The following is a 13,367-nucleotide window of genomic DNA, read 5'->3' as shown; positions in this document are numbered from 1 at the left end:
TACTTTGGATTTTGATCTTTTCCCAGGTTAGTGATATGTAACACGATACTCTCTCATGATGCTGGACAGCAAGACCTAATTCCCAGTCAGCACAACAATCATGAGGGTCAACAATTGATACTCTACAGCAAGCATGTCAAACTCAAAGGCTAACACGGGCCAAATAAACGAGGCATGTGGCCCAAGGGCCACAAGTATGACATGCTTGCTCTATAGTGCATTCACTGTATTAGATGATTTTGTCCAATCGTAGGCTCATTTAAGTGTTCAGAACACGTTTATGGTAGGCTAGGCCAAGCTATAATGTTTAAAAGGTTAGGTGTATTAAATGCATTTTCAGGTTACTTTATTTTCAATTTACCATGAGGTTATCAGGATGTAACGATGAGGTTATATCCTGATAAACTCATTGTAATAATCTGAGGAGCATCTGTATAGAGCCCAGCATGGCAGGCAGGGGCAGCGGATAAAGCACTTTTCACATAGGGGCGGTGTGTGGGTGCGGAACCACGCTGCTTCTTGGGCACATCTCCCCCCCAAAATAAACCTGGGGTACGTCTGTAGGGGGAAGGGACACACAGGTGCTTCCAGACATCAGGGACTCACAACTAAGTTAAGTTTGAGCCAACCAAACGGAGAGAGGCAGCCATGGTCACTGGCACAGCCTCTGGGGCTGACTACCTGGGCTGCAGGCTTGGCTCAGCCAGACGGCTGTGTGACCCTGGGCCCCATGTTACCAAGCTGTGGAATGGGGGCACAAGAGGCCCACTTCAAAGAGTTAAATAAGTCACAATATGGAAAGTCGTTAGCTAGCACCTGGCATTTCATAAGTGCTACATTTAAACAGCAAAGATAATCTGGCCAGGTGAGGACATTAAAATGAAACACACACACACACACACACACACACACACACGGGCCAGTGGGGATGTCATCAGAGATAAGGGATGGGCCCTTACACAGTACCCTGCCCCTTCCTATCACCTCACTGTGCCTCCAAGCCCTCAAGCATAAAACAGGCCAGGCAGTAGGTCAGACCCTGTGGGGTTGTTGGAAAAGGCTGAGGTGCTCCACTGTTGCTCGTTTTATAAAGCCTGAACCCCACTATCCCGGAGCCAGTGCATCAAGCCCAGCAGTGTCGACAGGGAGGCAACCAGAGGCCGTGGTGTGTATGGAAGGGACAACAAAACGAACTGGACCCTCTCAAGCTTCTGATACAGCTTCTAGGCTACAGAAGCTCTGAGGAAACAGGGCACAGGTTGACTGGGGGACCCTCTGAAGGACAAATGAGCCCGTTTTCTCCATCAATGTCAAGGGGAGAAGAACCATTCTATACAGGTGACATCACAACCAAACACAACACGCCGGCTTGTTTGGTTTTGGTTTAAACGAACAGCTGCCACGAGACCACAGCAGACAACGGAGGGAAAGTGACAGAGACCAGGTGTTGGGGCACATGAGGGAGGAATGAAGGCCCTCAGCACACAGGGCAGGGAACAGGGGAGACTCCCACTGTGGCTGCTTGGAGGAACCCTCTCTCTGCCTGTGTGTGTGCTTGGATGGTCTCCACAGGAAAACTAAACCACAAAAAGCACCCTCACGTCCTCTGGCAGGCAAACAGAGAAGCAAGCTGTGGGCCACACATTCAGCGATCAAAAGTAACAAACTTCAGCCCTGACCAGTGGCTCGGATGGTTGGAGTGTTATCCTGTACACCAAAGGGCTGCGGGTTCGATTCCTGGTCAGGGCACATACCTAGTTTGGGCGGGGGGTGGGGGAGGGTGGTTACGAGAAACAACCAAATGAAGTTTTTCTTTCACACTGATGTTTCTCTCTCTCCCCCCACACCGTTCCTCTCTCTCTCTAAAATCAATTAAAAAAAAACATATCCTCGGGTGAGGATTAAAAAAACAAACTGCAGATATACAAACAACAGGGATGAAAGAAGGAAGTCAGAATCAAAAGGCTATGTAGTATAGGAGACTATTCACAAAACATTCTGGGAAAAAGGGCAAAACCAGAGGGACAGGAAGCCGCCAAGTGACTGCCAGGACCTGGGGGTCAGGGAGGCAAAGGATACGCGTTTTGGAGGGTGAGAGAACCGTTCTATATTGTGACTGAGGTGGGGGTTACTGCACGCATTTGTCAAAACCCAAAATACTGGACACTCAAGATTTACTGCAAGTAAATTATACCTGAAAATGAAAACAAAAAGCCAGTACCTGGTCCTTGGTTCTCCCCTCCCGTTCTCGGATGTAAGTGGTGACAATTCGCTCTGTTTCCTCTCTCAACCGGGGGTAGGAGCTGAGCTGAGGGGAAAGCAGAGGCAGCGTTGGCTGGGTCCTCGTGGCATGGGAACCAATGTGAACTACACAGAAAACACGGGGGAGGTGGGGGACATGGGTGGGCCCACCGCGTCCCCACCCCACTCCTGTCTCATAGCTGCTCCAGCTGGGAGACAAGGGGACAGTGGGGGGACGGTGGGCCGGAGAGAGTGACGGGGTCCCCGTGCACAAGCAAAGATGCTTTTTGAGAATGCGATTTAGAGCTGGAAAGTGGCAGAGAATGTGGGCGACAGCCATCCCCCTCCCGCCCAGCACTGGGTGGGAGTGAGGACACTGGTTATAATTAAAGCCACCGGTCACTGGGATGAGCGCCCTTGCCCAGCTCGTGAGCGCACAGCGGCTGTTCTAAGATGGTGGGTTGGCATCTGGGTCATCTATCTCAGAGGGATCCCTTGTAGAAAACGTGCCTCATCATCTCAGCTCTGGAACCCACTCCTCTAACACCCCCAGAGCTCCAGCCAGCACATGAAGAGCCACCTTCTGCAGTTTAGGTTAAGCTCCATTTTGGAGAAAATTGAGTTGGACAGTCAAAATGACTTGATGAAAATGCAGTAAACGTCCCGTGACGTAGAACACGAAGGTCTGCACATGGCAGCGTTTTACTGCTCTGGTAACCGTCTGGAAACCCCCTTTCTCTCAGGGTCTCAGGAACGGGCATGACCCTCACCCCACTGCCTGCTGAGTAAATGCTTTTGGCAACATCAAAGCCTCCCAGCCCCTTCAGTAGCCCAAACGGCAAAGGTGGCACACACGTGCGGTGCATCTCGCTCCATTTTGTCTGCCAATGCAAAGCTGAGATGTCGTTAAGTGACAACTGGCCTATGCAGAGGGGATCCATCCGAGACAGTCTCCCAGATGCTCGGGTTAAGACTAACAACGGAGGGAGAAGATGGGGGACAGATGCGTAGGTGAGAATAACAAACCTTCTATTACCTTCTCGGAACACTTTTTAATGACCGTGGCCAGCTCTGAGACCACGAGATCAACACACTTCAAACTCGGCTCTTTGAGTTTTACAATCTGCTTTTTCACAATGGCTTCAAAGGCCATATCAGGGGTGAAGAGCCCCGTCCTGGGTCATGCGAAGGGTGGGACCAGTAGAGAGACACCCAGGGACAGTGCAGGCCACACACCCGGGATGGGGGAGGTTGGGGGGGGGGGGGGAGGGAGAGAGAGAGAGAGAGAGAGAAACGAGAGTCAGTTGGTTAGTGACATGCATGGAGGAGCCTGTGCCCGCATTTGCCCCGGAAGCTGCTTCGGATCAAAGAGGCATCTTGGGTCCCAGGGGTGGACTTGGTCTGGGTTTAATCACAGAAGAGCTAAGGGTCAGTGTCTTCGTGCAGATGGCTATGGGTGTGGGGACGCTTTGTGTTTTCATTATCTGCGACCACGGGCTCCGGGATGACCATCTGCAACCCACCTGGGTTTCTTTCCCCTTCCTTTTCCAATCGAAGAAGCTTAAGAAGCAAATGTGGGCTTTTCCAGACTGAGAACAGAAGGCTCAAGCAGAAATCGCCTGCCTAGGAAGGCCGGCCCAGAGCTCTACGGCCATCGTGGACGTGCAAGCACAAACTGCCCATCGAGAAGCGCTTCAGCTGCTCGGCCAAAGCACGCTGCCCTGGGAGCCAGGCCCGCGGGGGAACCGGCATGTCTTGCTGGGGGGAGGCAGTGGCCCAAGCACATAGGCACTTGTGACCTAGTGGATCTGAGGACTGGCTACCTGGGGGAACAGCACTGCTCCTGGGGAAGCAAGGGAACTAGAGGAGGCAGTTAGGAGCCGAGCCGACTTTGGGACCCGAGCACTCATTATACATTAGTGTGTGGGCCTTTCTTGGCACCCGGGGGACAGAAACATGACTGGCTCCAGGGAAGCCCAAGGGTGTCACTCAAGGAGGAGTGACAGCCAGGGAGGTTCAGGGAGCTTGGCCTCCAGCAGCTGATGCGGGGTCCCTCTCTGTTTCTCAGAAGGCAGCAAAGCGACAGCCCAATGACACCCCCAATTCCATCAGACACATGCTAGGCTTGGTATCAGGGTCCCAGGGAGCCCTGCCCAAAAGTATGGCCAGTTCTGGAGGCCTGACACCTCCCCCACCCCCCCCTCCCCTCCCTACCAGCTGCACCTAGGCCGACAGCCCCTGCCCCAGCCTCTGGGAAGATGCCACATTCTTGGAAACCAAGGCAATCTGGAGGCAGGGGGAAGGCACCACGGGGCACAGGCTGAAGCAGCACCGGGAACCTGATACCAAAGCCCTGAACCCCCGTTTCCACACGGCCAGGAATCCCCTGCCGAGGGGCCAATACCTTACTGGTACACTGCCTAACTGTATTGATTAGCTCCTGGATAACCAGGTCGACACATTTCAGACAGGGCTCTTTCAGCTTGACGACCTGCTTTTTCACAATGGCCTCGAATGCCAGGTCCGGGGTGAAGAGCCCGGTCCTAAAACCATCCAAACCCGGGGGCAGGGGAGATAAGTCAGAGAAAAACAAAGCATGGTCAGCAATCTCACAGGCAGGGGCCGGGTTCCCATGAAAGAACCAAGGTCATGGCAAGTTTAGGGGTCAGATGCCTGTGTCCACTACCTGGAAGCCCAGGGCAACCTGCGGCCCCCATGGTGATGTGAGACTGGATGACTGGAAGGACTATTTTTGTTGGAACACGGAGGGAGCCTAGGACGGGTTCAAACACTGGATTCCTGTAATCATGACTCAGCTCTGGCTCCCCACCCCCACCCCCAGGGCAAATATGCAGCGAGCTTTCTTGGATGACTACAGTAACTCGGGCTCATGCCAACTGACTGGGGGGTTCACCAATGTTTAATCCAAGGGCAGCAGACAGTCCTGTGACCCATGACCTACTCGCACAGGACTGAGCCCATCCACCCTCAAGTGCCCTTGGAGAGAGTATGGCTACCGAGAACCACCCAGGAACCCTGTCAGGACCTCACAATCAGGGCACCCAGAGGTTTGGGGGGACAGACTGACTGGAGAATGGCACCGCAAAGGTCAAGGGAACAATGGCAACGCTCCCTGTGGAACTTGCCTGACACCATGAATGTTCTTAATGGCGTAGCTGATCTCCCGTCTTAAGTCTTTCTCATCAAACTCCATCTGAGAACAGAGAAACCAAACACTAGCAAGGATGTACCTGGGGCACCTTCAGAACAGGTGTTTATTTGGAGAATGTTGTTTCCTGCGTGCATCTGTATTCACACGGCTGAATATTAAATTGGTCAAAAATTTTAAAAATATTAAAACCTAGTATCAGCAAGAATGCTGTGAAACTAACACTCTTGCTCTTAGAGGAAACATAAATTCATATAAAAACTTTTTGGGGCCACTTGCACTACAAATTAAGAACCTCCAAAAATATACCTAAAAATAAAAATATATATACCTACAATGTCACCTGGTAGTTTTAAATGCTCTAGAAATTTATCTTGAGGAATTAATAAAGAATTAGCGCCTAGCTGGATTGGCTCAGTGGATAGAGCACAGGCCTGTGGACTGAAGGGTCCCAGGTTCGATTGCGGTCAAGGGCACATGCCCAGGTTGCTGGCTCGATCCCCAGTAGGGGCGTGCAGGAGGCAGCCGATCAATAATTCTCTCTCATCATTGATGTTTCTATCTTTCTCTCCCTCTCCCTTCCTCTCTGAAATCAATAAAAATATATTAAAAAATAAAAAGTGCAAGCAAATTTTCTACACCCTGGCCAGTGTGGTTGGAGCGTCGTCTCATAAACCAAAAGGTGGTGGTTTCAATTTCTGGTCGGGGCATACACCCACGTTGCGAGTCTGATTCCCTGTCGGGGTGCATGCGGAAGGCAACCAATCAATGATTGATATTTCTCTCTCTTCCTCCCATCATCTCCCTAAGATCCATAAAATAAATTTTTAAAAAGTTACAGCAAATTGTTTTTAAAAATCTCAAATTCTAGCTCTGAGAACTGTAAGAACTGTAAGAGCCTTACAGATCTACGCAAATACACACATCAAGACACACAGGTATAATTTCGTATGGAAGGATATTACAAATATTATCTATGTGTTTGCCTGCACATGTTGGGTCCACAACCTCCTTTTCCTTTTTTTCAACCTGCTAAGGACATGTGAATTTCCCACTATTTTCTATGTATTTTGCAAAGGAAATACATTGTACTGGCTTTTGTCAGAGTAAAAAAAAAAAAGAAACTTCTTGTCCAGCTCTGCTGGAAAGTTGTAAGCTGCCTGCACAGGGAAGGAAACCATAGGGAACGCCTCCCCGGGCCATACTCTACTCAGGGCAGGCTCAGGCATGACCAGAGCTCAAGATGGAAAGCTCTGGAAGGAGGCTAGGCTCAAGGCCAAGCAGATGGGTGCCTGACCAGGGACAGGAGGGCCCAGCCCTTGCCACACTACCTTCACCAGCTCGAAGGGAAACCGCTCATGGAAGATGCGATTGATTCGGGCGCCCCCAGAGAGCTCCAGCGTGTCCACTTGGTCTCCAGAGCCCTCTATCCGCTTTTCAAAGTCCACCCCAAATTGCTGGACCATCCTACGAGGAAAAAGAAAACTCGAACATTAAGCAGAGGTTTTAACAAAGCTTCGGTGTTACGTCCTGAGTCAAGCCATGGTTCAGTTCCCTCTTTTCATTTTTAGGAACAAAATCTATGTGTACATCAAAACGAATAAACAAAATTCAGGAGCTGCAGGTGGCAGGCACTTGCTACATGCCAGGCCCATTCTATATGCCTGTTACGATCATTCACTGAACTGAAGGAGGTGCAGTTAATACTCCATTTTGCAGATGACAAGAATGAGGTGTGGGGGTCACAACTTAGCAACCTCACCTCTGCCCTGAGGTTTGGCCTAATCCGACAGGATCATAGAGTGAAATGGTAGTTCCTTCACATCGTTCAGGTGGCTTCCGCCACCTCCCAGCACAGGGGTCGGCACTCCACCACTATAGGCTGAGGCCTCTGTCCCTCTGAGCCTCAGTTCCTTCATCTGGAAAGTGGGTTGATCATACCAGCACCTCCACACAAGCTCACTGAGGATTCAAAAAGTTTCTAGATTTCATCAACTTCCAAGAAGTCACTAATCCTAAAATACAATCCTAGTCCATACTCCCACAAAAAAATAAAAAATGCTGTCAAATCACGGTAATTCTAAAACTTTTGAATTCAGAGAAGTCAGAATGTCACATAATTGACAAAATGTACTAATACCACGATTGGCCCCTTAGAACCCAGCCTAGCCCTTACAAAGTGTGTAAGTTTTGCTAATTAATGCTGTGACAATGTGAACAGTAAAGATCTAAGATATTTACTAGTGTCTCGATTTTCCTTGGCATTTTTAATTGCTCCCCCCCAGTCCCTTACACTGCCTGCCTTAATCATTTCCTCATCTCTGCCTCCCAAATTCTTGGTCTACTCAGGCATTCACAGACATCGGAGATATTGCAGGTTCAGTTCCAGATAACTGCAATAAAGCAAATATCACAATAAAGCCAGTGATAAGAAATTTTTTGTTTCCCAGTGCATATATGTTACTTTTACACTATACTGCAGTCTACTAAGAGTTCCAATAACATTATGTTTAAAGAAACAATGTACATGCCTTAATTAAAAAACACTTTTGCCCTGGCTGGGTGGCTCAGTTGGTTGGAGCGTCATCCTGAACACCAAAAAGTGGCGGGTTCAATTCCTAGTCAGAACACATAGCTAGGTTGTGGGTTCAATCCCCGGTTGGGGCATATACAGGAGGCAACTGTTCGATGTTTCCCTTTCATACCTTCATTTAGGGGTAAGGAATACAAGGTTCAGAGAGGCATGGTCACCACCCAGGGGAAGCCCAGCAGACCCAGGCTTACCCCCAGGTTGCAGCACCTGCTAGACTAAATCTCCTCTTCAAGTCTACAAAGGATCAGCATTTGCTCTGTAGAAAGCTTTGTGGTCCTAGCCAGTTTGGCTCCATGTGGGGAGTGCAGAGGACAGCCAATCAATGATTCTCTCTCATCATTGATATTTCTATCTCTCTCTCTCCCTCTCTGAAATCATTAAAAATATATTTTAAAAAAAAGCGTTGCAGGATGCAGTTGAGCTTGACTGAGCATAAAAGCATTCTCATCCCGATCCCGCCACCATGCACCGCCCAATGGCTGAGAGGGAGGGGACGTCAGACCTAAGGAGGTCACGGGGGCAGTGCCCCTCTGGTGTGCCTGTAGGAGGAGTCCTGTGCATGCCACCACCTGCCACATGAGCTGCCAGGGAGTTTCCGGAACTCACTGTAACCAAGGCCTTGCGGCACTTATGGTCCCTGGCAGGGCAGAAACTGAGAATACAGGGGCAGGAAGAGCCCCAAGTAAGAACCTGCGATGGTGGGGACACCCGCTCCCCTGTCTCTCAGCTGCACAGCTGCAGGGATTCTCCTACAGTTCTGAGCTGGACTCAATAGTCAGGGTGAGGATTCAAAGAGATCAAGCAGAAGCAGCTAACACGGGGTCTGGTCCCACCCCCTCCATGTCTGTCCTCCCTGCAGCCGCCAGAGGGCGCCTGTGAGCACCCGAGTCAGGCCATCCCATCTCTGCTCAAAACCAAGCATGGCTCCCACCACACTCAGAGCAAGAGCCCAAGTCCTCCCCATGTTCAGCAAGGCCCTGCACACTCTGCCCTCACCTCTTCCCACTCTCCCTCCCTCACTCCGCTCCAGCCACAGGGACCTCCAACATGCTGGACACAGTCCTGCCTCAAGACTTTTGCACTGGCTGGGCCCCATCCAGGCTCTATGTGGCTCCCTCCCTCACCTCTTCAGGTCTTTGCCTGACTCCCAAGGACTCAGAGAGGCCTTCTTGACCACTCTAGTTTCTTTTTTTAAAATATGTTTTTATTGATTTCAGAGAGGAGGGGAGAGGGAGAGAGATAGAAACATCAATGATGAGAGAGAATCATTGATTGGCTGCCTCCTGCACACTCCCCACCGGGGATCGAGGCCACAACTCGGGCATGTGACCTGAGAAATGAACCGTGACCTCCTGGTTCATAGATCAATGCTCAACCACTGAGCCATGCCAGCCAGGCCTGACCACTGTATTTTCAATGGCACGCTATGCCCACACTGGTACTCTCTAGCCTCTTACCCACTTTAACATTTTTCGACATTTCGCACATTATATATTTTATTTACTTATTTTGTCTCATCCTTCCCCATCTCCCCTTTCTGATCACATGGGGCAGGAAGGATATTGTATTCTATCAGACTGGAATACATTCACTGAGGTGACCTCAGTGCTCAGGACAGGGCCTGGCACACAGGTGGCCCTTGGGAGATGTTTGTTGAATGAACAGAAGGATGAATGAGGATTGATACCCAGCCTAGACCTGGAACCCTGTGGCTGGGTGGAGGCCCCAGTGAGCTAGGTTGGGAGAGGACAAACGTACTGCAACAGGGCTTTGGTTTTACGTGTGGGGTCATCGGGCCGGAAGTTCTTGTATTCCTCCACCTCCTTCTCCAGGGACAGCAACTGGCTCTGCAGCTTGCTGCGCAAGGTTGGCAGTGACTCCCGGATGTGGTTGGTCAGTTGCTGCAAGAGAGAAGCCAGAGATGACAGATGAGTGCAAGCATGGGAAAGGGCCATGTATGATGGCGCCTGGGCCCACCACACCCTCCATCCTCCAGAGAAAGCAACAAAACATCAGCTAGAGTCACACTTGTCACCGAGCAAAGAAAAGCTGAGAAAAGCCCACGGGCCTTTGTAGGACAGATGGATTATCTACCATGGAGTATACACAATTATGTGCAAGGGCACGTGTGCTGATCCAGAACAACCTCCCACAAGTGCTGCTCAGTGAAAAGCCCAAGAGGCCATCACAGGACCACGGACTGAATGACGGATGGATGGGTGACACTGGGCAGATATATAGACACGGGGGATGTACCCTATAAAAAAAGGTACGAAACATATGCATTAAGTGCTCCCTTCTGTGAAAGTAAGAACATGTTTTCATTTGCAGGAACAGAGAAAAGGAATACTCAACAAGAAACAAATGTGAAAGAAATGGGCAGAATGGAGCAGGTGGGCAGGAAGGAGACCTTTCACCGAAGCCCCCTTTCCCTCTACTGTTCTGCTTTTGCATCATGTGGATTTGTTCATTATTCATAAATCTTAAAAGGAGACAGCAGTGCAGAAAAGCTTAGGGGATGAGTCACAAGATGTGTTGTTAGAGAAAAAGCCAGATGAAGTAGTGGGTAAACATCTTACTGTTCAAGTGTGTGTGTGGTGGGGGGGAAGGCATGGAGAAACAGGAGGGAAGGAAAAAGGGGGGTGAAATAGACATATTGGCCCTCTAGGCCCTGTGTGTCTCTAGGAGGAAAGGCAGGAAATGATGACCCTGGCCACCCCCTCATGGGATGGAGGAAAGGGGACCTTCAGTATATTTGGTCTATAGGACTTTTTTTTGTTCACTATTGTAAGGGAGGGAGGAGAATAGAGAGATAAAAGAGAGAGAGAAAGGAAGGGCAGGAAGGGAGGAAGAGACGAAGGGAGGTTGGTTGGGAGGAAGTGCCATAAAATCAGCTAACACCCCAAAACTGAAAAGTGGTGTTTTGTTCCATCTGTCCTGCAACAGAAAAGAAGTTACAGGATGTCCATCAAGCTAGACACAAGGCGTAAAGGAGTATCACACTCCGGGGTATGAATCTGGGCCACCCCACAGTCCTCTGTGACCAGCGGCCCTCTGTGGGAGCTACAGATTTATTCTAAAGGTGGACTACAGATCCCTCCAGTCTCAGAAAGCATCCTAAAGCATTAGAGCGGTTCCATGTAACTCGTGGGGAAATAGAGGGGCAGGGGGACCACCGCCCCAGGAAGCATCTGATGTGCAGCCAAGCCCTCAGGAGCCCAGCTAGGCTGCTGGCTCTCAGGAGGCCCTGGCAGCTTGCGGGTAGTTTTACTTCCCTTCCTGATCCTCCAGCCCTCTGCCCAGGCAGACTCATTTCCTTTCTTGGAGGGCCCCTGCCTTTGGACACTTCCTTCCCTCTTTGCTCCCCTGAGCTGTTGTCTCTGCCTCCCAGTCTCTTCCTGGCCCTCATCCCTACCTAACACTTGATTGTGCAAGTGCAACTGCACAAAACCTCTGACACACCTGATTCAGAGTCTTCTGCAGGTGTGGGGTGCCCATGCGATCAGCCATGTGCCGGTAGGCGGGGTGAGAGAGAAAGAACTTCCTCTCGGCCGCCAGTGCCGCACGAATGTCTTTCTTGCCCTCGATGTCCTTCTGGCTTCGGTTCACCACACCAATGTAGCCTGCGGGGAGAGAGGGTCAGGGCAGGGCCACTGCCAGGCGGACCGAAGGGCCCAGGTGCCCATTGCAGCCCAGGCACAGAGCTAAGCAAGGTGCAGGTGAATATGTGGATTCTGTCCTGCGAGTCACTGACAGACTGGGTTACAAGCTGTACACATTACTTAGAAACACGGAGAACGCAAATACAGAGTGAAGTCTTGAAAAGCAACACAAGTGTTTGGAAGAAGGAGAGTATATGCAGCTTGGTGTGAAGGGGGTGGATGGGAACAAGCTTTAATGAAGGTGAAATCCAGAAGCTGAGCTTTGAAGACAGTAAGAGAAAAATCTCAAAAAGGAGGGCAATTCGGAGACAGGTGATCTTACCAGAAATTAAAACCTATTCTAAAGCTACTATATTGGAAAAGGTTAGGTATATTGGGGCATATATGTCCAGAGAGATGAGTGCAATAGAAAGTCCAAAACCATACCCAGCAGCAGGTGGGAACTAACAGCTAACTCTTCTAATTCAGTGGGAAGAAAGTGGAGTTACTCAATGGTCGCTGTTGGTCAAGTTGGGTACCTACCAAAAATAATTCTTGAGAGATCACTAATTTACACATAAAATAGGAAACTACAGAAATACTTAAAAAAAAAACATGAGCGAGTTTTCAAAATGAATGTATTTATATTAAAATTTGCTGAATGAAACCTAAGAAACAGTTAACTTTGAATTCATGAGAAATGGGACTTGGGGGAGGGGGTTGAGAAACAGTCTCTTTAATTAAGAGCCTTCAGTACCATTTTGGAATTTTTTTTTCAAACGTGAGAAACCATTTTTTAGAATAAAAATGCTAGTGTGAAGGAAAGATTTGCAATATTTAGAAATAAAGAGTAGAACAAGAAAAACATAAAGAAGAAGACAAAATAGAGACGGGAAAGGGGATGGTGTTCACAAAGTCAGAACAGCCCAGCTGGTGTAGCTCAGTGGTTGAGCACCAACATATGAACCAGGAGGTCTCAGCTCGATTCCTAGTCAGGCACATGCCCATGTTTCGGGCTCGATCTCGAGTGTGGGGTGTGCAAGAGGCAGCTGATCAATGATTTTCTCTCACCATTGATGTTTCTATCTCTTTCTTCCTCTCCCTTCCTCTCTGAAATCAATAAAAATATATTTTTTTAAAAATATAGAACATCCAGGAGCCCCTGAGCATGGACACAAGGCACCAAGCAATACAGGTATACAAACGGGCACTGTGAGAGATAAAGAACTTAGTAGGCCTGGCTGGTGTGCCTCAGCTGGTTGAGCATCATCAGTCAGGGCACAGGCCTGTTTGTGGGCTTGATCCCCAGTAGGGGGTGTGCAGGAGGCAGCCAATTGATGTTTCTCTCATCAATCTCTCTCTCCCCGTCCTTTCCCCCCGCTCTATCTAAAATCAATAAAAACATATTTATTAAAAAATAAAAAATAGCCCTGACCGGTTTGGCTCAGTGGATAGAGCGTTGGCCTGCAGACTGAAGGGTCCCAGGTTCAATTCCGGTCAAGGGCATGTACCTTGGTTGCAGACACATCCCCAGTGGGGTTGTGCAGGGGGCAGCTGATCGATGTTTCTCGCTCTCTCTCCCTCTCCCTTCCTCTCTGTAAAAAATCAATAAAATATAGAAACCAAGATGGCGGCATAGGTAAACACGGGAGTTTGCTGCCTCGAACAACCACTTCAAAAATACAACTAAAAGACGGAACGGTCATCATCCAGAACCACAGGA

General features: G+C 49.5%; 1 protein-coding gene across 12 annotated transcripts in view; it reads right to left on the bottom strand.

Moving 5' to 3' along the window:
- Positions 1–13,367, bottom strand: part of DNM2 (dynamin 2) — an 89,368-nt gene that overhangs the window by 23,275 nt on the left and 52,726 nt on the right. For 8 of the 12 annotated variants that reach the window (XM_070416043.1, XM_070416036.1, XM_070416038.1 and 5 more), the window contains exons 6-11: positions 11,466–11,626; positions 9,762–9,904; positions 6,742–6,877; positions 5,388–5,455; positions 4,646–4,784; positions 2,222–2,308 (exon numbers count right to left, since the gene is read on the bottom strand). In XM_070416043.1, the coding sequence (XP_070272144.1) occupies positions 2,222–2,308; positions 4,646–4,784; positions 5,388–5,455; positions 6,742–6,877; positions 9,762–9,904; positions 11,466–11,626 (734 nt within the window). Of the gene's footprint in view, positions 1–2,221; positions 2,309–3,277; positions 3,417–4,645; positions 4,785–5,387; positions 5,456–6,741; positions 6,878–9,761; positions 9,905–11,465; positions 11,627–13,367 lie in introns of all 12 variants that reach the window. The other 4 variants (XM_070416037.1, XM_070416042.1, XM_070416045.1 and 1 more) reach the window with 1 other exon arrangement.

This window comes from Myotis yumanensis, unplaced genomic scaffold (genome assembly GCF_028538775.1).
Source record: "Myotis yumanensis isolate MYYU_CA2020_CCGP unplaced genomic scaffold, mMyoYum1.0.hap1 SCAF_5, whole genome shotgun sequence".
Classification (NCBI taxonomy): domain Eukaryota; kingdom Metazoa; phylum Chordata; class Mammalia; order Chiroptera; family Vespertilionidae; genus Myotis; species Myotis yumanensis.
This window is presented reverse-complemented; position numbering and strand designations above follow the sequence as displayed.